The 25193-nt window shown below is 43.4% G+C and overlaps 1 protein-coding gene across 2 annotated transcripts; it reads right to left on the bottom strand.

Moving 5' to 3' along the window:
- Positions 1 to 6541: 6541 nt before the first annotated feature.
- LOC139300452 (protein FAM83G-like) lies at positions 6542 to 20132 on the bottom strand. Of its 2 annotated transcripts, none has more exons than XM_070923563.1 (5): positions 19496 to 20132; positions 17972 to 18139; positions 13864 to 13988; positions 10037 to 13373; positions 6542 to 8496 (listed from the first exon to the last, which is right to left on the bottom strand). In XM_070923563.1, exons 1-5 carry the CDS (start codon positions 19946 to 19948, stop codon positions 7882 to 7884), a joined length of 4698 nt encoding a protein of 1565 aa, XP_070779664.1. In that variant the 5' UTR covers positions 19949 to 20132; the 3' UTR covers positions 6542 to 7881. The 2 variants fall into 2 exon arrangements, with proteins under 2 accessions (XP_070779664.1, XP_070779665.1); XM_070923564.1 differs by having other exon boundaries at positions 8216 to 8496; positions 11113 to 13373.
- Between the last annotated feature and the right edge of the window lie 5061 nt (positions 20133 to 25193).

Genomic DNA, 25193 nt, shown 5'->3' with positions numbered 1-25193 from the left:
CTCCTGTCAAGTGGCCTCCGGGCAAAACAAGTTGAGTTTCCCTGCTGTAGAGCTTGGACGTCCCATCTGCTGTGAGACTGGGATTGAAATATCATCTTACAACATCCCACTTTCAATAAAAAAACAATACAGACAATCTCAAACCTTTCAAAAATGTGCCAGGTAGCCCTGAGCTGTAGATGTCAGAGCAGGCGTCCACTCTACGAAGAGCCAGTGTGACATCGTTTAGCCGAGGGCTGATGAGTCAGTCAGCCTGCGGCTCCACTGTAAAACACAAAGCCTATAACTTTTAAGATGTGATAAATCAGGTTTCAGTAATACATGTTGTTGAACACTTCACACCTTGTCTTTAGTCCCCAGACCACTCGTCTCTTTGGCTTCCTCCCTCAGACCTGAATCCTGTTCACGGTTTGCACATTTGGTGGCTGTGAACGCGTCTATTTTCATCTCCTTGTTCAAAAATTAGAGAGTGGCTGTATTTTCATCTCTTTGCCATAAATGTTTCTGATCTTGGGGGGAGAGTATTGCATTTTTTTTGTGAAGGGGAGGGTCCATTGAAAATATAAATGTGGCTTGGGAGGGTCTCGCTTCAGCCACCCTGATCGTTTTCGTACTGTCCCAAAGATGGTGAAATAAACATTATAACTGCTAAACATCAGCTTGTTAGCATTGTCATTAGCATTTAGCTCAAAGCACAACTGTTGCCAAGTACACCCTCAAAGAGTCGCTATTTATGTTTTTGCTTGCAGCCTCTGAGCACACCCTGCTATCTCTTTTGCTATGAGATAAATTAGATTTACATAATATTTGGATTCACCAAGGTGCTCAGAGCAGCCCTGTGTTGGAATGACAAATAAATGTACCTGGTAACAATGTGCTGTCACAGTTACAGCTAATTTGTTCATGTCTAATAAACTCTGATTACTGTTGCTCAAATTGAATCAAACTGGATGTCACAATTGAATTGAAATGTGTCTTGAGTCGCGTGGCTCCTGTTTTCTGTCAGTTGAGGTTTATTTCCTCTGAATTCAGTGACTGTATTAGTGAACTTATGATTAATTCCTGCTAGACTATGAATGTAAACTACACTACTGTAAATCAGAATCAGAATCAGAAATACTTTATTGATCCCCGGGGGGAAGTTAGACAAAATGAATAAACCCAGCAGTGTTCTCTGTACATCTTTTGTCCTGAAACAGATTGGAACTACTGACTACTAAGATTTAATTCCCGTTTTAATACTTTTTCTGTTATAGTCCAATGGAATTTTCTTCCTGCCATAAAACAACAATAATTGACACATAATTGAGATACAACTTGGTCACACTGCTTAAAAACACATTCTATTATCACATGAGGGACTGGTCTTCTTTTTTTCAACTGAAATACAGAGTCTGATCCCGTGCCACATATGTATCCTCTCTCTAAGTCTATTGGACACCCTGTCAGCTGGTATTATAAACTGTAGGGCCTCCAGAGTACAGGAGGCCGTGAGAGAGTTGTTTTTCATGAAGTCTGTGCAGCTCGGCATCTGAATCAACTTTTGCTTGTTGCTCCCCAGGGACAGCATACAAACTGCACCTACAGCCAGGTGATGTAATTATTGTACAGCATTACAATAGTGGAACGGGGCCCTGCAGCTTCTGCAAGCTGCCACCACAGATTTTAGTGTCTTGGTTGCTTTCCTTGGTTTTAATGCTGCTTCAGTCGCTGCTCTGCTGGCCCATCTTTCTTCCCACCAGATCGCAACAGCCAAGGACCAGCTGTGACTGCTCTGTTCCTGTCCACATGTAATCAGGATTTTCCTCTGATTATTGGTCGCTGCAAACACTCTGTTTGTGGATTCTTTTAACCTGTTTGTTTTTGAAGCGAATAACTCACATATCCATTCAGTCTTTCATTTCTTTATTTACACATATAAAGTATGTTATCAGTACTACATACTACTGATACGTATGTACAGTCATATTTTTGTTAACCAGGTACATTTTATGAAGACTCTAAGGCACAAAGGATGATGGGATTGTTTCGATCATACAGTGACAATCAGCTCTGTAACATACTGTTTTCTTCAACATTATCGTCATATCTTTCATATACTAAGTAAGCATTGCAGTTTTGCTAAATGTTGCACTTCCTCATTGTGGAACTTCTTGTTTTCGGTCTCTCATAACTGGCTGTAGTGGGAAGCCGGTCAGGGATCATGTCCTCAGTGGTCAACAGTGGGGTTAGTTGTGACACGGTGGGAAAATGGCCAAAGAAACTAATTTAGCTTGATACGACCGGCTTTAATAAGACATGGATGTGACGCTTTAGTTTGCTCGCTCTCCACTGAAACCTGTATTCTTCTTTCTGTCAGACAACAGAAAGAAAAAGAGCAAACCCAGAAGATAAATTGAGGTTGTTTGACTCCAAGGAAAAAATAGATTAGTGCACACAGTCGCTGCTTAGAAAAGTTGTATTTAACTTTATTCTCAGACTTCAGAAACCTTAAGATCAACTGGCCGCCAGCTGTTTAAAGAACCACAGCTCCTCATTCATCTTCTGTCACACGAATGATGCTTCTGTAGTAAAGTAAAGAGCACCAGGAAGAAGTGAACATGCAGTTTAACATCTTCATCATCGCCCAGTGACACATTAAGAAATCTGAACGGACTTGTGTGTGTCTTTAATCAAGTCCAAACAGGCTAATAGGACACTTCATTACCCAGAGGACCAAATGAGCATGAAAACACGCTAATTAAAGGATGACTCATGTCATGTGTCGGAAAGTGTTGACATCAGAGGATGTCTTGACTAAACCCCCAGTCCACCTCCACCTTCCTGCACACACACACACACACACACAAGCCTCTCTCTCATATCTGTGCATTATATTTACGTGTGTGTGATGTGTGTGTGTCTGCGTAAGTGTGTGTGTGTTGAAGGACCCAAAGGGCTGTCCACAAAGCAGAGAGGCCCAAAAGAGGGCTGAGTCACCGCTTTGTATGTGTGTGTGTGTGTGTGTGTGTGTGTGTGTGTGTGTGAGCTCATTGTGTCATCCTTGTCTGTATTGCGACCCCTGAGGCTGAGTGGAAGTCTGGCATTATCATTTATGATGAGCTTGGAGGGCTCAGCTGAATGGAGGATGTTACGATGAGCCCTACGTGTGTGTATGTGTGTGTCCGCCTGGTAACCAAGTCTCTCATCTCCATATAAATGTCCTGTGGAAGGGCCGGTGGGAGAGGGGACAGTTTCTATTTAAATGTGAGTGTTTGAATGTGTATGGTGTGCTATTCTGGGATTGAGCCACCACTATCATACAGTCCAATCATCCACAAAAACAAAACCATCATCACACCGCACTTCCACGAAGGCTAGTGTGTGTGTGTGTGTGTGCGTGCGTGTGTGTGCGTGTGTGTGTGTGTGTGTGTGTGTGTGTGTGTTTCACTGGTAAAGAGATTTGCAGGATGTTTGAGATAAGAGCATTGTGTTTGCTGCTTAGTTCTGGTTAGTGCTGCAGAACAGGTTACTTGTGTCTGGCACACATTCCCACTACAGATGGCGTCTTCTTTGTCTTGTGGTTTTCTGGCTGCCCCACCTAAATACCATCCAGGCTCCACTTTCTTGCTCAGATAAGAATTTTCTGATAACATCAAGCAGAAAACACAAACTCCAGGCAAGAAAACATAGCTTCAGAGGTAGCTGGTATGACGGATGCTATAATCATCTTCCTTAACATCCAGAAAATGCTGCCTGTTTGGGATTTTTTTCTTTGTTGCTGCAGCCGTGTTTTAAGTAACTTTTTATGGCACTCAGTGTTTTGTGTTCACACGGATGTCAGCTTGTCCTGTTTCCTGTTAATTCATTACCATAAACATGGACACTGTAGCTTATTTTGAGTCAGTCCCACATACAAGGTTCTGCTGCTGTAAAAACCCACTACAGCACCAAATGTGTATTAATTCATTGCAGAAAATAGTCCCCAAACGTAATATGGATCCTGTAGGAGAAGCTTTTGCTAAATCCCACAGTGCCCGCCTGTTTCAGTAAATGACTGAGCCTTCTTTAAAGATGAAGCCATATATTTGTGACAACTTCTTCTAAGATATACATCTCCAGTGAGCCACAGACAGGGTAGGTAAGTACGTACTAATACATCGTTGCTTAGCAGACTTAATCCAATTAACAAACCAATCTGAACAGAAAAGTTGCAAGGTAAACTCGTGAAGAAGCCTGTCTGTTTGGCAGATTTCATGTTCCTGTGTCTCTCGCTGTATATCTGTCTCTCCATCTTTCCTTGCCTCTCACTTTATTCGCAGTTTGATTCTGTTCCTCGCCGCTTGCCTCTCAGCCACTTCAGATAAGGAGGAGAGGGATTTCTGGTTCTCTTGCTCCGTTTCCACCTCTCTGCTTTCTGCATCTCAATCACTGCTCTTCTCCCCCCTTGCATCCTCCTCGTGTGATACGAGAGTGTCTGACTCATTCTAAATCTGGATGTGTGACCCAGAAAACTATTCATAAAGCATATTTCATCTCATGTCTATACGTCTATGTGAATTTTGTTTTGTTCCACCACTAAATCACATTAACACTTTCTTTGTTGATATAGTCTGCATATAGCATATTGTAATTTTTGGCATATGCAAAATATATGATCCCAAAATGACTTTGGCAGTCTTTTGGTCTGTTCAGAGCACTGTTTCATGTTTTAAAATCCTCTTAATATTAAAATGCTGATTGTCAGACCTCTGTTAAAGCTGACAAATGCTGCTAATTGGTATTTAAAGGAATAGTTTGTGAAATACACTTTCTTTGCCGATGGTTAGATGGGAAGTTTGACACCACTCTCATGTTTGTACGACAAATATAAAGCGACAGCCAGCCGCCAGTTACCTTAGCTTAGCACAAAGCCTGGACGCAGGGGGAAACAGCTAGCCTGGCTCTGTCCAAAGGTAGTTGTCGTTTCACCCATACAGAAACTGTGTAAAATGGCAGTTCTCCAATTTGTGGGGCGTTATTATGTGCTGGCATATTTATTGGCTCTGAGCAACTGCCTCGCAGCACGCAGTGATTCCCGGGAGTCACTGTTCCCAGCCAAGAAATAGTCCAAAACCCCCTGTAAATTGTTATTTTTGTATTGTTTAACATTAGATATAACATGTTAATCAGGGAACAGGAGCTGGTTGGTGATTTGTGTTACTTTTGGTCAGAGCCAGGCCATCTGTTTCCCCTTGTTTCCACTCTTTGTGCTAAGCTAAGCTAATCGGCAGCTGGCTGTAGCTTCGTATTTAATGGACAGATATGAGTGTGGTATTGATCCTGTTGTCTTAACTCTCCACCAGAAAGCGAACAAGCTAATTTCCCAAAATGTCACACTATTCCATAATCCAAATATGATTAACCTTTGTAGCAGCATTTGTAACCGTGAGGTGTTTCATCATTGTGTCCAGCCCTCGAGTTACAGATGCACAGTTTTCTCATCACAATTTGATTTTACTTTGCTAAGAGAGGTTAGTGGAGCCACATCCAGGTGTTCTCGCAGAGCTGACATCTGTAATAATTGGTAGTGTGTGCATGTACTGTATGTTTGCACACCATCCTACCCTGCAATAAAGATATAACTCTTTGCATTTCTCTTCCTCTTGTTACCTCACCTTACCATGCAAATCGCAGATAAGTCAATCAGATATTGGATTTATCACTCGTCTCCGCTCGCACGCCATTGGCTTTCACAGCACACAGAAATAACTGTTAACAGACCGAGTCTGTCGTTTCACACACAAGTTCTTTTTACCGTGAGAATTAACTACACATCATCACACCTCAGCTGCAAATTTTCATTTTTCAGAAGGCGCCTTTGTGCTCCATGTCTGAGTATTAGGTAACATCTGATAAAAGAATATCCTTTGGGATCATCTTGAATGTACTATTTACTATTGGAAATTTGTTCACAACTCACAACTGCGTCTGACATTGATTACAACTGATATTTGCAGAATTGCAACGTGCTGTGAAAGATGAAGCTTCCACAACCACAGAGGCATCGTGGGACTGTACAGTACCCTTTTGCTCACTTCTTTCTGACTTTTCTTGACAGGGCTGAAGCAAGAACAAATACGCTGAGAAAAATCAGATGCTTAGTACATCTTCTCCTCTTCTGCTTCGACAATGTCAAGTTGTAAGTACCTCAGTTGGCAGGCAGAGCAGCATTTAGCAGCTCCAAAGTGCAGCCATCCGTGATCCATAATCTATTTTTTATATATATATAAAAAAAGCACAGGGAGAAAAACACATTTTATCTGAATGCCTTCCTTAGGAACAGATTGGGAAATCCAACCCAAATCAAAATGAACACACTCACAGAGCCAAACAGTGATATGGGGATTCACTGCAGTCAAATAAAGCTGGTTTAACAGTTAAGACACAAACAAACATTCAGCAAGTGCACAAATTCATTTGTCTCCTATAACAAGATGACAGAGATTTTCCTCAGTCGTAGCTTTGTAAGACAGCTGTTTTTTTCTGTCTAACAATACATGAAATATGCAAACTTCAGCCATTTTATTGATGTCATCGACGACTTTATTTGTCCTGCAAATTTCCATTTTTCGTCAGGGAAACTCAAGGGCACCATCTTGTGCACAATGTTGTTCTAATCTGCAGGACATCTGTATCTGTCTTCAGGGCGACGACTCTGTCCTGCGTGGTGTTTATTGTGCTCGTCTCTGCAGATAACTTATGCTTTGTTTGGGCACAGTTACTGTGACTTTGTCTTCCAGGCAAAAAAAGCATTTGAATGTAAATGGGATTTGGTGTAAACAAAGAATAAATCAATAACCCGACTGCTTTAGTCTTTCCATGTACAGCACACAATTGAAGAATACAAAATAACCAAAATCAAGGTCTGATACATCAAAAGCAATAAGATAAGACTCTGCATCAACAGTTTTAGCATTCAAATTTGCATGGTGAGCACTTCTTGAATGCACAGAAGATGAAAAACTTGGCTTGTTATAATACAAATGTGGGAGAAATGCTCCCACAGAACTCATATGAAAACAATATAAACAGTTCTTTTTTTATTTACCTCTCATGGGGTTAGCCATTTGAACGTTTACTTATTTGTCCTCTCACAGAATGTAAAGTGATGTTAGTCAATAGCAAACCTCTGTAACACCAACATCTGCGACTTTCAGTAGTTTGCACAACAGTTAAGTATCACACAATATACAGTACATCTGTAAATGCAGTATGTGTACATTTTCATGTTTGAATAAAAACCTCTTTCACTGCTTTCAACAAACATGTGATAGTACCTTATCCTGAATTCACATTCACATAGCATCACCCCGAGATACCATATTACTGTCAAAGATCCGATGTCCCACATTTGAAATCCATGTCCTTTGACATTTGCATCAAAGGTCATGACCTCCGAAAGGACGAAGCTCAGAGTTCAGCCAGACAGGCAGGTGGAGAACAATTTCAAAAGCTTGAGATGCAGCAATATGAATAAGAATCATCTCTTGAAATGAGAAGCCCAGAGAAAAAGAGAAACCCTTATCCAGTCACACCTTGTTTGGTCCAGTAACGAGCAACATAATGCACAGGAGTGGTGTCGCACTGAAAACATGCGGAAATCAAGTTAAAGTGCGTCCTCCACCAGACGAGACAGGAGCAGGTCAACAACACAAGTCATGGGTGATTGTTCAAAGTTCAGATACCCCAGGATGAAAAAGGAGATGCAGAGCAGGACAGATGTTGTGTGAACTGTTATGATTGGCATTATTTCACAGTACACATACTGGGTCAAAGTTTTATAAAGCCTTTTTCTTGGAGGTGAGGAACACAAATTTCGTATTTTAACTTGCCTTTTCTTCGGCTTGATGTGTTACCAGACTAGCTGGTGCTCTTACGTCCCTGTCCCGGAGAGCTGGTGCTGCCTCTCTTGCTCTGTGCTGGCAGCTTGCTCATCTTGTCCTTCAGGCCCTTAAGGCTGTACAGCTTGCTAAAAGTGAAGCTAAATGGAGCCCTTCCTTCTTCCTGGCAGTGCGCCTCCCTGGCTGATGCCGTCTGGTTCTGGGGATGAGGATGGAGCTGTGGCTGTGTGTTAGAGTGTGTGTGGAGAAGGGATGCCTGGGGTTTTAGGTATGGATGTTGATTCAGTGACTGTCCGGCTCTCGTCTTGCCCTGTACTGCAAGAGGCTGTCGAGAGAGGAGGCTCTGCTGGCTGTCGGCCTTCTTAGATCCAGATGTAGAACAGACGGCACCCGTGGCCACTGGGGGAGGTGGTCTGGACGGCGGCCTACGAGGAGATAAGGTGTTATCCAAGACCTGGAAACTACCATGGAGCACCTTGCCTTCCGCCTGGTTGAGCTGGCGGCTTCCGCAGGAACGAGCCCCTAAAGGCTGGGAGGCTGAAACGGGTCGAGAGGGTCTGGAAGGTCGAGAGGGGGAAGACGCTCCACTGTCTTGCTGCTGTCCTCGAGGAGGTCTGGGAGGAGTATCCAAAAACTAGTGAAAACAAAGACAAGAGAATGGAGATCAGAAGGAAAGTATAATGAGGTATCAATACATTTGACACTTCAACCGACACACACTTCTGATATTGTATTCTATTAGTGTGTTGGCAACTTATCTACAATAGAGTGTAACATCTTTTACACTCATACATGCAGTGCCGGGTGACATAAAAGCTTTGTTGCAATGGAAAAGCTTTATTGTCACTTTTGTTAATATTAGATGACTGAACGGAGTTAAAACACGGCAACAACACCTCACTGGCTTCAATAGACTATTGTTAGATTAAAAAAGGCGTAAAGTCAGGTCAACGGTGAGTGAGTTAAACAACGCTGATAAATGTGAAACTATCAATCTTTTACAGATTCATCAATATTGAATCAGTGTGAACACGCGCAGTGCTTCATTAAAAGTGTGTCACTTTAATTCACACAGTCTCCTTGTTCAATAATGAACAAGTGCCGTGAGTTTCAATTTAGTGACGCTCTGCTGGTGCATACTCAACAGACATAGACACACACACACGCACGCACACACACACACACACCCACACACACACACGCACACACACACACACGCACACACACACACACACACACACACACACACACACACACACACACACAAGAACAGAAATGGTAAGCTTGCGTAGCACAATGCACAATAGATACATAAATAGATATGAAAAGGACTCACATTCAGCTCTAAGTTGCATTTACAAAACACACACACACACTGACTTTGTTAAATATTTGACACATACTGAAAGAGCCGACCGTTCAACACAGCATTGGAGCCGACGGAGCACCAACAGATCAGAGCTCATGACGAGTTACGACTTCAGCAGCTGAAATTTGGCACCAGGTCGTTTAATTTTGTACCAACCTACTGATGATGTTGTATTAACACGTTATATCTTGTTTGTTTAATCACTTTTTCTACGGGAGGTTATGTGCCGGACTATTTCTTGGTCGAAGCAATAACCACAGAGGCATCGTGTCCACTTGTTCGGAAACTGGTCCCAACCAAGAAATAGTCCGGCACAAAGAAAACGATACACAAAATGATCCGGAAATGTCAAACGTTTTCTTTAAAACCAGTGAATGGATGCATTGAGAAATTTTAAAATAAGTAAAATATGCTGTGTTATTTTCTCTGTAGTTTTAATGTGAAAAGTGTTATGTGTTGCAGCTTTCAAAATGTTGAATGATGAGACTCACTAACTACAATGGTTTAAAAAAAAAAACACCAAAAGGAGGGATAAAACACTTCATTTAACTCAGTTAAACTACTTTTTATGAAATATAGTTGTAAAGATGTACACCATGTTCCCTCAGAAAGTGGATAAAGTGTGCTTACCCTTTATGTCACTGGTGTACGCTGAACAGAATACTGCAAAGTGATTAGAAAATTAAAAGGTACAAATGATTTTGGTTAGATTAACCTGCATGGGGGCGTTAAGGGTTATTTTTGTTCGATGATGGGAATTATTTTGAATATAGAGATGAAACCTCTGCTGCCTTACTGTTCATACCTTCAGTCCCTCTGTCTCTCTGGTTGACTGGGGCCTGTCTCTCCTGTCCACACCGCCGAGTCCTAAAGCCCCCCGGTCCTTCTCTTTGTCTGGCCTCTCTCCCTCCGAAGAAACCTTCTTCGGTTTAAGGTCACCTGTGGACAATCGCTTTGGTTCTGCTCCCTCATTGGTTAATTCTCCTGGAGTCAACGGTTTCTCTGCTCCTGATTGGTTTAGCACCCTCTTTCTCTTAGTTACTTGCGATTGAGCCTCCTTGTTTTTTTCTACTGCCCCTGTCGCATCTTTAACTTGTTTAAAATGGTCTGCTGTTCTCTTAGCTTCCTCGCTGCCTCGCCTCTCTGTCCCCTGAGAATCTCCCTCTGTCCTCCTCTCTGCCACACTCAGCACCCCAACCTCAACTTCTCTCCCATTTTCTTCATTTGCAGTTTCCTCCTCCTTCCCCATTTTCACTTTCTTCTCAAGTAAAGAAGACGAAGAGGAGACACTAGCTGGCCCAGACAAACTTTGTGTTTCACTGCTGGAGGTATTCCTGTCTGTAGTGCCTGAGGTAGTAGCACAACTGTTATAATTTATGTATGCGGGACTACTGGTTGTAGCATTAGGAGTGTTTGTGTGTGTGAGGCTAACATGATCCTCTGTCGTCCCGTGGTTGCGGTAAGCCGCTCGGTCAAAGACGGGCTCCTGGAAAGGAGAGTCGCTACACTCATAATACTCCTCTGAGGTGGTGGAGAGAGGCGAGACGTACCCGTCGCTAACGTCGGGCGTAGGCGTGCGAAAGTCCGGTGTGTGTGACCGCGGATCCGGCGTGTGCGTTCGTGAGTCTGGGGTGGGTGTGCGTGGAGGAAATCCGTCTGGAGTTGGGGTGCATGTGAGAGCTGTGAGCAGCCGTGATTCTCTGTCAGGCGAAAGCAAGTCTGGCGTGTGCGTGTCAGCAAGAAGCAAGCGCAGGGATTTTTCAGGTGTGTGTGGTGATCCCAATGCTTTAGGAATCAGTTCTTGAAAGGTGTTGTGTGTGTTAAGTTTTGCAGCATTCAGCATACTGTCTGAGCGGTGTGCTGGTGTGAGACTTGGATTACCTTGCCGGCCGTGTGTGTCTGCAGCAGATGTGTGGGCGCGATCACCAGCACTGACTTTGCGAGTGGCAGAAACAGGAGTGTGCGTTGGAGCTTTTGAAGAGCCCACAGTCTCTAATAAACCTATGTCCTGTGGAGTCGATTCACAATATGATATCCTCTGAAGTTGATATGCTCTTGCATGGTATGTTTTGCGTGATGTCACATTCTTTCTGTTTTCATTTGGCACTTCAGTCGACTCGCAGCCTGTTTCTGGGGCCTCGGTCTCCGTCTGTACTGTGGCTGCACAGTCTATCTGAGGGGTTAATTTGTCTATTGCCGTCAAAGTCTTGGGCTCAACATCTTGTGGAATTATTTCTTGAATATTGACACTTTCTGCCTTTGGTGCATCAGGCATCAAAACGTCTGACTGGGCTTCTAGGTTGGTCCCATCGACCAGTGGCATTCCTGCTCTGTCATCATGTAGTCCAACTGCTTCCTCATTCTTTGTCTCGTGGGAAGTCCTGCTCTGTTTTTGCGGTGGAGCTTCTCCGATATGTCCTCTGTTCTCTGCATCTTTCTGTGCTCCTGCTTTGCTTCCACTGTTGTTCCACTGTTCTGGGACAGTCTCAGGCTCTTTTTCTGGCGATGTCTGCACCACGGTTGCTACAGCGGGGTCATTGTGGACCACTAGAAGCCCTGTGCTGGTCCCAGGCCTCCTGACAACACTGACCTCCGGGAGCTTCTGGCCGTTGCTGGCGACGTCGCCTTTGATAACCAGCTGGATGGTACGAGGTTTAGGGATGGGAGGAGTTGAGGTCAAAGACGGGGATGCTGAGGAGGAAGGGAGGGGAGGATTGAGAGTTGTAGAAGAAGAGGTAAGAGGAGGAAGGGAAGAGGGAGAGCTGATGGAGGACAAATGAGCACTTGTAGTTTTGCTTGTAGTAATGGAGACGTGGTTGTTTTCCAAAGGGGAGGTGGAGCTGACAGACTGAGAGCACACGGCAGAGGTAGAGGAGGAGGACACTTGGCTGTTGGCGGTGGGAATCTGGATGTTGGGAGTAACTTCAGAGGAGTTTTGTGGCTGCGTGTGTGAATCCGTATCTGTATGTGGCAGTGCTGTCTTTGTTTGTGTGCGTTGTTCTGTGTTTGAGGTCAACTCAGTGGGACCACGTGGGTGGGTGGTTTGGGTACTGCAGGACTCCGGGATGTGAGTACTGCACACAACAGCACTTTGTGTGTTTGAAGTAGTTTCTGCTCCTTTTTTAGTGTTTGGTCCAGGGAGGGAGTCGGGCTTCAGGCTGTTTGTGGTGACAGTTTGTGTGGTGTGTGAAGGCCTCCCAGTGTTAGGAGTGGATGCTTTGCTGCTGGAATGGGGAGGTGTGTGTGCACTGACGTGAGGTGCGGTATTGTGGCCTGCATCTTGTATGGTGGGTGTGTTTGAGTGCCGTTTATTCTTTGTATTAGTGTTGAGAGTCTTAGTAGCGTCTTTGTCAGCTTCACACTTTGGTCCAGATGCAGGTGAGTTCTTTTCAGGTGCCTGTGCTTTACTTTTGATGTCAGCAGGCCCTGCATTGAGTTGTGTTGGCTGAGCTCTGTCTACCACCGACTCTTCAGCCTTGGTTTTATTTTGTGCTGGTTGGAGTTTATTCATCGTCTCACATTTAGCAGTGAGCTGTCTGGGCTTGGCGACCTCTGGCAGGGTTTCCTTAGGCATGCTGAATGGGCTGCTAAACCTGATCGCTTGGCTGGTTTCAAACATCTCAGATCTCTGGAGGTGAACCTGAGTTGGTTTGCTGGCATCCCGAACATTAATGAACCCAATTACGTCCTTGGGGGGGTCAGGCTCTGGCCAGGTGGGCAGGTATGACATCAAGCATGCTTTCTCTAGGTTGGTGAGTCCGGGGTGGATGGGAGGAGCCTCCTGTGTGGCTTCTTGTTTCGCACCCCTCCGCCTCCTCTTCTTGGTTTCTGGGTCCTCTGGATGGGTCTCTTTGGGGCTGTTCTGGCCAGCAGCAGTGGTGGGGCTGGGGCTGTGGTTGCCTAAAGTAACCAGGGCATATTTGGGGTTGTACAGTTTCCTAGCGACGGCAGCAGAAGGAGGAGCTGAGGCAGGCTGTGGGAGGGGCTCCAGTTCAGGTTCAAGCTCCGTGGCGACCTGCTGGACGTCCACGGAGCCGGAGGTCGCATAGAGGAAGCGAAACAGCCTGTCGAAGGTATCCACTGCCTGGCCCGTAACCACGGTGATGAGATTTCTCTCCAGCCGCGATGACATCCAAGTGAAACTACAGAACACACAGCAAATACCAAGTTAGAGTTCTTTAAAGTACACAGAGACATTACAAAACAAACATCTCTTCATGGAAAATATACGTTGGCCAAGTAAACAGCAATAACTGAACCAGGCAGACAACTTTCCTACACAGCTCATCTAATGTGGATGGTATCAGCCTCAAATTAACCTGAGCCAAAAGTAAATTTGTCGTTTGTCAAAGTGTCATTGTACAGTTACTTTGGGACTATTTATTTCTCTTGTACATTGGATACATTGATAACGTGTTTGTCTAGTATGTAGAGAATGCTACTGAACATCACACAGTGCATACTTTATTTGAGTCACACTAGAAACAAAGACAGGTGGAGCACACGGAGATGATCTGTGTCTTTCAGTCTCTCTCTTTATCTCTTTCTCACATTCTCGCTGACAAACACACACACACACACACACACACACACACACACACACACACACACACACACATAAAGTGCACTGACCTGTACGACCCAGACACAGCTTTGTCTCCATCAATGAACATGAATCTGTGCCCCATTTGCCCTCTGACCTTGGTGGAGGACCGAGTGTAGAACTCTACTCCTGCTATGCAGCGTACACGAAGGTGCTGTAACACACACACACAAAGTATAGATGTCATACCTTCTCCAGATTCAGGAGTAACTTTATAATCTGTGACCTGCAAGATGTAAGGTCGTAAAACAATGATTTTATGTAACACTGCGGCATTCTATATTTTAAGTCAAGAAAAGAAGAAAATTAACCAGAAAATACAATCAGAACAAATATTCATAGCATTTAGTGTCAAGCACACAAAGGACAAGAGTTAGTTTTATGATTTGAGCGCTTGGTCAGGGTATATATAAACGAAATGAAAGAGCCAGGCATTTTGCTCCACATTTTCAAACTGCTGAGCGATGCCATATCCAAAGTAAACACTGTGGTTAAATCTTGTTAATTGCCTTGGATTGTGATTGAATCTCTGTCTTGTCTTTACTTGATTTGAGAGCTGGCATTTGACGCTATGAACCACACCATTCTTGTAGATTATCCTGACTAAACTTGTCTGTTTTGCTCACCTCTGTCTAAAAAGAAAACACCATGTAAACTGTGAAAAACAATCCTGCATCAGGTGTCCCTGAGATTAAAATCTGGTGTCACGCTGTGTCCCTTCTCTGTCAGCTGAAGATGTTTCCTGCATTTGAATGCAAAGAAAATGGTTGTTTTGTTGTTTGGTCCAGCCAGACAAGGCTGCTTTCTGAAAAAAGTTTCAATTAAACTTGATGGCAACACAATCTCACCATCATACAGTCAAGAGTTTAGTGTGTTTTTATTTTGTTGCATTGCGCACATGTAAACACAGCCACTCTGACAGGCCTACGGGTGTGACTAGCTGTACAGCAGTATATTTAATGAGAGGCATTCAAGGTAATAAATGGGTGGTACAGTATATGGTGTTTCAGATAAGAGATTACACATGAAAGGCACCTCCTGCTAAACACTTTCTCTGTCAAGTCTTTCTCTGTTCTCTCACTCTGACTCACTTCTTCCTTCCTTCCTACACAATATCTGTACTTAATGAATCTTGAAAATACAAATACTCCATCCCAATTTCGGGGGTGGATTCCCCACAGTGCACATTTTAAAAGCTCCAGCCAAAGAGACATGCAGCCTTTTTTGATGGAATTTGGAGGACATCTACTTCGGCCCTCTGTATCCCATAACCCATTGCTTGTCCACAGTTTGTTTCTTGGGTGTTGAGGTGGTAAACTTAGAAACATTCAAGAAATATCAAGTGATGCAGGTGTCTTCGAGGGGTTCAGTTTATGTTGGTGATCAGTCAATATAGCAGCCATGCAACCATGTGTGCAAACCATGCAACAAAAACTGCAACCCAAAATATGACAAAGAGCCACCGTGTGAAATGCAAAGAAATGTGATTTGTATCCAAAGTCACAGCTTCAGCGTGCCTGCCAGGAACTCCTCCCTCCTTTGGGTACACCCTTAACTTTCTCTGTCCCTCAGTGCATTCCTTTGGCTAACTGATTAGATCAAATCAGCAAACTGCATTTCTGTGTGAGTGTGCAAGCTGTGGATGACGAGTGCTTAAGCTGTCTTAGAAGGAATTTTACGTGAAAAAACAACCACCAAGCAAAGCAAAGCGTACTGTAGCTTCTACAGAGAACAACATCCCGATTAACTGAGACTTTGGATTTGTTGATTTTACAAAACTACTCTCAGTCCACATCTGACAGGGTGAAGGGTCACTGTTACAGAGTTTTAACTTGTCCAGAAACCCCCTCAGACGACTGAGTAAGAAGAATCTGGTTCCTCTTTGCCTACATACTCATCTGCTCCTCCTCCCATCATGTCTATCCACTCCTCCACCTACTCCCTCTCGTCATTTACAGTTTACAGTAAAAACTCAAGCTGTCTTCAAGCTGTCACACATATCTTCGGCTCTCTCCTGCCAATCATCCTCTCATTCAGCAGCCCAGGCTCGGCTCCCCGACAGACTCGTCACTTTGGGAGATCTTGCGTTAGCTGCTCGTCACCGTCAGGTCATAACTGCCACATTGTACAGCTGTACCCCAGGCTATCAAATCTTCTGGGATGCCACATGGTAACCACACTGACAGGCTTCTGTCAGAGACTTGAATGATTATACAGTCTTCTTTGGCAGAATAGGCTGCTCCCCAGCAAATCAAAGCAGCAGTGGATGATTCATCACAGACCACAATACATCCCTCCTGTGCTCGAAAGGGCAGACCCCAGCACACATACAGCGGTTTGGGTTAAAATAACGATGGCTTTGCATGTATTTTCAAGTACCGTGCCTGAGTGGTACGCCTGTGCTGCTATTGTCTGATAACTGCGTGTGAACTAAAATCCAGCTCAAAGCTTCCTGTCATAACAAATCCACACTGACACTCAATGAAAACACTACAGAATATTGTACAAAATAGGAAAGCCTTAAAGGAAAGCTGTGACACAGGCTGTGTTTTCTTAAGGCATTGCCATTCTAGTTTCAAATATTTTACTAATTTAAATGTAGGGGAACTTGAGGCTAAGTGTGCAATGTGCAGCTGTATTTATGTAGGTAGGTTTTCACTCTGTACTCCCTAAGAATGTAAGTAAAAACAACAAAATGTCAGATGAAGCTGACATGAAAATAAAACTGATAGAAAACAGCCGTCCAACAGCCTCCTCAGGTCATTTGTCATGTGTAACGGTCATATGTTTTTGTTTATAAAGCACAAACTGCCTGTTTTGCTTGTAATCCAGATACAGATGGTACTGGAAGTCTGTCGGGCCGTTACTGCCTTTGTGTTTCACGTCACAATTCCCCCAAGGCATTAACTGGCAGAGGGGAGTGTGTGTGCCCGTTCTTGTATCTGTATGATCTGTATATGTGTGTGTCAATGTGTCTGTCCACACACCTTTGCATTTGTGTGCGCACCCCCCGTGCAGAGACCTTGTGTGTGTTTCTATTAACGTCTCTTGAGGTCTGCAGCTTTCTGCATCTTCAGTGTGTCACTTCTGCCTGCCAAACACTGATCTAAACCATTGTATGCCTCAACAGTAAATGTCTCTTTGAACATACTTAGTTAAGCACATTGGGAGCCTTTGTGGAAATTATCCAACACTGCTTCTGCTGTATGTCAGATTTTCTAAATGATCTCCCAAGAAGTAGGAGGAACAACGCAGCAGCACTGAGGCAAGCCAGTGAAAAGTCTGACTTCCACCTACCAAATACTGCACTGTTAGATGCTAACCATTAAAGGCCTATCAACTACTGTTAACATATCACACCTGTGATATCCATATTGGCTGACTTGAGCAAAAACAATCATGGTTTGGTGGCTTGGCAGCTTTATCTAAAGATTTATAATTAAGAATACAATTCACTAAAGCTATTGCTTTTCCTTGAAACTCACTTTTACGTGTCCCAACCTGACCAAAATGTGTTTTTTAACTTGTGTTTTTCATGGTAACCAGCCAATTATGGAATAAAACAGTGAAGGTAGACACAAGGAGGTAAAAGATTCATGTATGGTACAGTGCCAGCTGGAAGGGTTTGCGGGTTGTGCGTGTGTGTGTGTGTGTGTGTGTGTGTGTGTCTGTGAGGGAAAGGGAGAGATGGCATGTGCTTTCACTTATCCATGCATAACCAAAATCTCTTGACTTCAATTGTCTTTCTTTCACAAGATCATTTGTGCTTATTGTCTTCTACAACAGTAACTTACAGATGAGGTGATCATTTCTGCATGAATATCTGGAAAACCACCCCCTATCCAAAGGTCAACGATTCCCTCTCCATCAGTGAAACATTTACTTTCTAAGAAGGAACTACAACATTTTGTCCTCACACAATTGTTGTTGTTATTATCAGACTGCAATGAAATGTGAGTATGTTCCCCACAGGATGACTGTTAATGTTTTTAACCATCAGGTCACAATAATCACTTGTGCAAAAGAAATATAAAAGTCGAATTAGAAAATTGTTGTTTTAACTAACTTAAGCCTTGCTCTTTGATGCTAAACGCCAGGCCACTGTGCAAAATGATCAAGTGGGTGACACTGGCTCACCTTGAGGTGTCCGGCATGCATGTTGGCCCTCTGACACATGGATAGGAAATGAGGTAGTGTTGCACGGTCCAACAGGATGTAGACAGAAACCCTCCTCTTGAAACCAGCATCGAGCAAATCTCTAAAGATGTCGACATCAGTGAAAACATCCATCACCACTGCTATTACCTGGAGACAAATAGGGACAACAAACAACAAACACGTGGAAATAAGCTCTTGCACAAATGCATACATAGTTCATGCATGCAAATAAGTAAATACATACACACGTCATTACAATGCAGTAGGTCAAGCCTAAGGCTTGAAGTCACAGTGAGCATACTTGTACATGCAAAACTGAGTGTTCACCCTTTTCTGCCAAAACCAATAAGATTCAAGTTGTTCCACAGGTTTAAGTAAAATATGATCACACAGGTTTTCCAGTGCAAAAGATATAATTAAGGGAAGTTATGCATGTTCTCCCCGCTCCCCACTTATACGACCCACATATCTTTTTTTTTTCTGTCAGAAGCTCTTCAGGAAAATGCCCATAGGATGTTTCAGTCAAATAACACTGAGAGCAGCTGCTAAGAAATAAAACATGTCATAAACTTGTGCCTGAAGATGAGTCTGCTGCATGAACACACACAACACATGCACCCTGGCAGTAATGTATGTTCTCATGCAAAGTGTGCAAGTGTGCGGCACTTCTTTTCCCTGATAACGCCACTTAATCATGTTGCACTTTACTCTTGATTGTCTCTTTTGGTCAGCAGTCTATACTTTGACCTCATACTGACTGAGAGCCATGGCTGCTCACATTAACATCATGCCAACATTACAGTTAATCTTGTGAATGGGTCAGACACTCAGAACAGACTGGAAATCTGGACCCGCCTCTACATAAACTACCTCACTATTACATACTTATTCTTAAATGTGCAATACATACATATATATAGACAAACATATACATTGCTGTTGGATATATTTTTACTTTTATTTTTCACTTAAATATTGTAAATATATGTGTATATTTTTATTTTCTATTTCTTATTTCTATATTTTGTACATACTTGTATTTCTAAATTTATGCTGCTTTCTACGCTTGAATGGGAGCACCGGTACTGTACAATTTCCCCCCGGGGATCAATAAAGTATTTCTGATTCTGATTCTGGGTACAGCAGGTCAGAGAAATGAGGGGCTGATTGATCCTCAAATTCACAAGTCATTAGGCTGTTTAAGAAGCTTTTAAGATTTTAAATGATTGGAAACCAACATCCCAGACCTTCATTGATCCAGAAGCAGCACAGGAGAGCACAGACACAAATATCGACTACATATATAGACTATAGGTTTAAGGAGGCAGAGCAGAGACTGAGACACCAACTGCTTCAACTTTATGTTTAATTTGATGTTTAAATGTCTGTATGTTAATCGTAAAAGTCTAATTCAATTCGAAAGTGAACATAATGGATCAAACAGACATGTAGACACTGAATACATTAACACCTATATTTTTGTCCATTAGTGGCCCAACATACCTTTTGCGCCTGCGCAATCATTTTTCTGACAATCTCTTTGATGTGAGCCTGACCATCCAGCGGTGGCTGCGAGTACACGGTGGTGCGCGTCACCCCCCGGTAAGCATCGCTGTCCGGCCAGCCCAGCTCCATCTGCGGGATGGACGTGTCCGACAGCTCAGGCCAGTAGTGCAGGGACAGCGGGGGCTCGTCGTCCCCGACGTTCCCCGGGAAGAGCTCCGAGCCCGGGTCATAGGGCTCCACCGCGGCGGCGAGAGTTTCCAGCTCCGGGTCTGAGAGGAAGCCCCGCAGGCCGCGAGCCTCCAAGTACTTAAAAAACGCCTCGCGACCATCCTTGAGGAGAACCTCCAGCGCGAGCCGCTGGTCTTCGCAGTAGAGGAACTCCGGTTTGGACTCGTTCGTCCGCGGGTTCACGTGGTTATCGTCCAGACACTGTATCTGGGACAGAGCCATGTCTCGAGCACAAAATACTTAACAAGAAACAGCTTCAAAACTCCACCAGGCTTCACAGAACAGTCCCTTCTCTAAACTTCTCCAGACTTTAAGTAAAGAAAGATGCTTAAAAGCGTTTTAATTCCTCCTTTGTGGTTTAAACAGCTGAGCAGTTTAGCTCCGGACATGTTACACTTTACTTCATTTATTTCCCTACTCCGGTTAGTGTTGTAATTCCTTTGACCGGCCATGGTGCATCAGCCTAACACTCCGCCATTGTCACTCCTGTTACCAAATGAAGGACTTGACCGGCCGGAGAGAGAGTGAGAGACAGCGAGAGGCAGCGAGAGACTGCGAGAGGCACCCCGCCGGCAGCACCGCCCGACAGGTGTGACCCTGACAGGCACACCTATGTCACGTGACCTGTAGGGCTTCCCAACTCTGTGTGTGTGTGTGTGTGTGTGTGTGGAGTGAGAAATATAGGTGTCTATGAGTTTTACTGGAGAAATTGAGTGATTAATGACACAATGGATCCCTCCCTTTTCAAAACGCCATTAAATCATTAGTGTGCCAGTTCCCCATACAGATGAGACAGCGCCAGCAGATCATACATAACTGTGCGGCGTTGTTTTACCTGTTCTGTCATGTTCCTTAACTCTCCTGCCAGGATGGGAGAGCCACAACCAGTGTTTTGAAAAGATCAAAATGAAGCACCTAATTAGGCTACTTCATAGAGAGGCAAAAACAGAATGGAGAGATTAGGATGGGATTAAAGAAATCAAAAAACATTAACTGGAGGGAGCAGACCATATACTTTTCATTTTCTTAAAAATAATCATAAGAAAGTCCAGTGGCGTAAACAACATGTTCACCTTCCCAGGGCATCCCGACTGACCTTTGAACTCTTTAGTATTAGTTTGATGTTCGGTAGGAACCGAGGAACACTCGGGGTTTCTCATACTTGGTAAGAGTTTCAACGTAATCCCCAAACTTAATTCCAAGAAGTCAATTACAGGTGCATTTACGTAACGTTTGACAGTAAAGATGAAGAAACAAGTCTTCACAAGGACAGCAGCCAAACCAAACACAGAGCCTCAAGGTTATCAAACTCATTTTAACAACCTTTATTCAACTTTAAATTACTTCAAAGGGGGCAAGGCCACTGCACGTCACTTGATTATCAGGAGATGATGCCGCCTGGTTTGAGTTTGCAGTTGTGTGTGACTTAATTACATGTCATTAGATATAAAACTGCCAGAGAAAAAGAGAAATATATACAGTAAAGCCTGAAGGGTGACATGCAGAAGGGAGGTATTATCACTGGTTGCTACTCATCATCCAGGTTCTCTACGTGCAGACAAATGATTTATTTACTGTGACTACCCAGGATGTGTTGTCGCACTAACAGGAAAAAGGAAAGTGGTCGACCCTTGTGGTAAGTATTTGTTGCATGGTTGGAACGGTGGAGCCTCACAGCAAGAGGGCTCTGGGTATGCATTTTCTCCCCATGCATGGGTACTCCAGCTTTCTCCCACAGTCCAAAGACATGCTGTTTAGGTTAATTGGCGACTCTAAACTGCCTGTAGGTGTGGCTGTCTCTATGTGTCAGGCATGTGACTGTCCTATAAGTATAAGCAGTTATAGATAATGGATGGATCAGCTAACCTAATTCTAATCAAATAATGAAGATGTAAATCTCTGTTTTGTGTGAAGAAACATCAAAGAACCTATTGCCTCTTCATTCGGGTTGGCATGAGGAACTGGGGCACTGGAATTTACCATAACAGGTGTGGGCTGACTGGCGTCTCCTCATTTCTGTGGGACACTGCATTGGCACAGCGGGGGTCCCAGCACTGTTAGATATGTCCAGCGTCTCCCTGCCACTGCTGATCACGTTTAGTGAATCACTGGGTGAATCACTAGCTGGTGTCTTGCTGACTCATCGACTGTCATCTTGTGATTTCTCGACTTGCTGATTGGCAGTATACGACTCATTTTCCGATAAACTGTCCTGCTGGTTGACAGGGTGTTTCTGCTGGTTTGCAGGCTGATTGTGGTTATTTCTCCTTTCACTGTGAGGGCCTAAACAGCCAGAGGCTGTCAGTGAGTCAAACTGGTTCAACTGTCTTGTTGTATTTGCCTCAGACGCCTATGAGTATCATCGTTGATGTCACAGCTCGCACACCTTCCTCTGCCGCTTGCTCTTTTAATGTCACTCTCAATCGTGTAGTTGACACGCTGCTTCCTCACGCTGCCTTTGCATCTTTCATCAGTACTCTGCTTCTTCCTCTCTGTTTTTATCTCTCACTGTTCCCCTTTTTTCACTCTATGACATTGTTTTATTCTCTATCCTGTCATTGATATCTCATAACTCCACTTTCCTCCTGTCTGTCTGTCTGTCTGTCTGTCTGTCTCACTGTCTCTCTCTCATCTTTGTGACAGCATGTCAGTGATGTTTAGTATTCTTATGTTGTCTCACTTCTAGTGTATGACACAAATATGTCATGATAAATGTGTTTTTCTGTGTCACACACATACTACAGCTCTTGATCTACCTCTCACACACACTTCAAAGTGACTCAGCAGTTTTAAAAAGAACAGTGGAAGAAAACAGCAGTACTATTTCTGGTACACCTTTAACTCCTTTCTTCTTCTCCCCTGTTGGATGCCGGTGGTTTATTGACTAACTGTCATTGGCGAGCTAGAGGTGACTCTTGTCCGGAGGATTAAAAGATGTGGTGTGTTAAAAACACAAAACAAAAGAGTGAAAGAAGAGAGAACAGAAGGGATTCAGTCCAGTGATGTAACCCTGTGTCCTGCCTCATTTCAAACATTACGTCCTGGTGAGAGAAGCAGCGCTGCATTCCTCGCATAGCACCGGTCAACTGTCATCCATAATGATATACAGTATATTGTGTGTGTGTGTGTGTCACCACTCTGAAGTGCTGTTCAGTGGGACACACATGAACACACTTAGACCAAATACCTCTGCCAATGAGATCTCTAGTATGTCACACACTAATTACAATATTTGTACCCCTTAAATATTGTAATAGAGTATTAAATGCACTAAAGCGATGCAGAATTGTGTGTAGGGCTGCAAGTAATGATTATTTTGATCCTCAATTAAGCTGTCATTATCATTATTGTATAACTGTTGATTAATCGTTTAGTCTGTAAAAAGAAAATTCCCTTCACAAGTTCACAGAGCCAAAGGTGACGTCTGCAAATTGCTGTTTTATCCAACAAACTAAACAAAATGCCAAGGCCTTCAGTTTGCAATGATGTAAAAGAGAGAGAAGCAGAGAAGCTGGAACTAGCAACAATTCACATTTTTGCTTGATAAATGACTTGAATGATTGTTGATTCATTTTCTCTCAGTTGACTAGTATAGTTTCTAATCATTTCAGCACTAATTGTGTGAACAAAAATGCATTTCATGCAATTAAGTGCATAGTCATGACACATGGTGGGCACCTCGTGAAGGCACTGTCACATTAAACTTCCGTCCTACAAATACTCGCTCCATGTCTCCTCTCTTCTGTTGAAGCCAGCCTGACGGATGAATCCAAGCGTTTCCTCCGGCAGACTCGCAGGTCAGAGTTCACTTTTGCTCAGCTTTGTCCGGACGGATGTGCTCGGCCTATAGAAGTACTCATGCACTGTGTTTGGAAATCTGTTATTATTCTAGTCCGTTTCATCACCATATTTAGTACATTATCACACTGCTAGACTACAGCTGTGGCGTTGATCTCACACGCTTTTGCAGTTTGTGATCACTCTGATCAATATTTATTCATAGCTTGCATCTGAAACTTGACTTCACCTTTTGTGTGGAGCAAGTTCGTAGGACGTAAATGTTATGTGACCGTACTTTAATGCACGGAATTCCTTCTGCGCTATTAACCTGCATTGTGGCATGAAATTGCAATTTACCCATGAAAGTAAGAGCATGAAATTTCATTGTGTGACATGAAGAGCAAGAATAGCAAAGACATGGACCCCATAGCACAAAATGTGTGACAAAGTGTAACTTTGTGTAAGAGATGAGGTTGATCCTGCCTGATAACTATAATGAATGGCAGAAATGTTGGTTTTGCTTCAGAGGAATGGAAACAGGCTAAAACTGCAGATGCAAAGATGGAAAAAATTTAAGATGAAACCTATCTACCTAGTTAACTATTGGCAGACACAGACAAACTGTATCATATATCAATAGACAAATTCATAAAACATAAATCTACATGCTATTGAACAATAATGTCCAAGCTTCAAGTTCAAAGAGGTAAATGTTTCACTTTATTTAAATGATTTGTCGTTACAGGTTAAGGAAGACCAGTTCAAGTTGTTACTGTTAATCACATAAAATGTGCTTTTCTTTCAACTATTCGTTGCAACGGAAAGAAAACCTTTTTACAATGTTTAATCTTACTTGTAATATATGTCTTTTAAGATTACACATGAATAAGAATAAATACATAGAAACAAACAAATGAGCGTATTACATTTTAAGCTGTGTGTTTTTAAACAAAGTGTCATCTGGGCTGCGTTCATCTCACTGGTCACCTTAAACAGTAACCTCCTTTACTGGTCCACAGAGCACAGGGCTGCACACACACGCACACACACGCACACACACCAACTAACACACCCAAACTCATGCACACATGCATTCACTGTCCCATTAGCACACAATAAACATACGCGTTTAAAGGTTTACGTGTGTTCAGACCCACATTTTACACTCAAACCCCTCCACACACACACACACACACACACACACACACACACACACACACACACACGCACCAGCACAGCGAGAGGGGAATCTGCTGTGTCAGTATCCTCAGAGTGTCTGGCCCAAATATTCACAACACAATGACTCTCTGTGTCTCTCTGCTCAGCTCACCGGATCTCCTCGTGGGAACGGTGGGAAAATACTGGAGCGAATCCTGACTCATCTGCAGCGGAGAAAGCCTTGCCCTTCCTCCGCAACCTCCCATGGGCCAGACACACTTTTTTTTCATCAGGTTAGTGTGAGTGTGAGTGTGTGTGTGTGTGTTGCTTTTATTTATCCTGCACCAGCGCAGATAAGCTGTAATAAATGATTATGCCTGGGAGTATGTGTGTGTGTGTGTGTGTTTGTCTACCTGTGTGTGTATAAGTATGTGAGTTCTCCACAGTGTCTAGGTCCATATCTGAAATTCTTTTTTTTTTTTTTTTTACATGTTTAAAGAGAAGTGGAGTTGTGATTGAGGAGCCTGTA

The sequence above is a fragment of the Enoplosus armatus genome, chromosome 17, assembly GCF_043641665.1.
Source record: "Enoplosus armatus isolate fEnoArm2 chromosome 17, fEnoArm2.hap1, whole genome shotgun sequence".
In the NCBI taxonomy this organism is placed as follows: Eukaryota; Metazoa; Chordata; class Actinopteri; order Centrarchiformes; family Enoplosidae; genus Enoplosus; species Enoplosus armatus.
The sequence above is the reverse complement of the archived record's forward strand: the minus strand, read 5'-3'. Positions and strand labels throughout refer to the sequence as shown.

Excerpts from the sequence above, each read along its gene's own strand:
- LOC139300452 (XM_070923563.1), bottom strand. The coding sequence starts at position 19,948 with ATGGCTCTGTCCCAGATACAGTGTCTGGACGATAACCACGTGAACCCG. Across the intron at positions 18,140-19,495 it reads TGATTGCGCAGGCGCAAAAG|GTAATAGCAGTGGTGATGGA; the intron begins GTATGTTGGGCC and ends ATTTGTCTCCAG. Across the intron at positions 8,497-10,036 it reads GAGAGACAGAGGGACTGAAG|TTTTTGGATACTCCTCCCAG; the intron begins GTATGAACAGTA and ends TGTTTTCACTAG.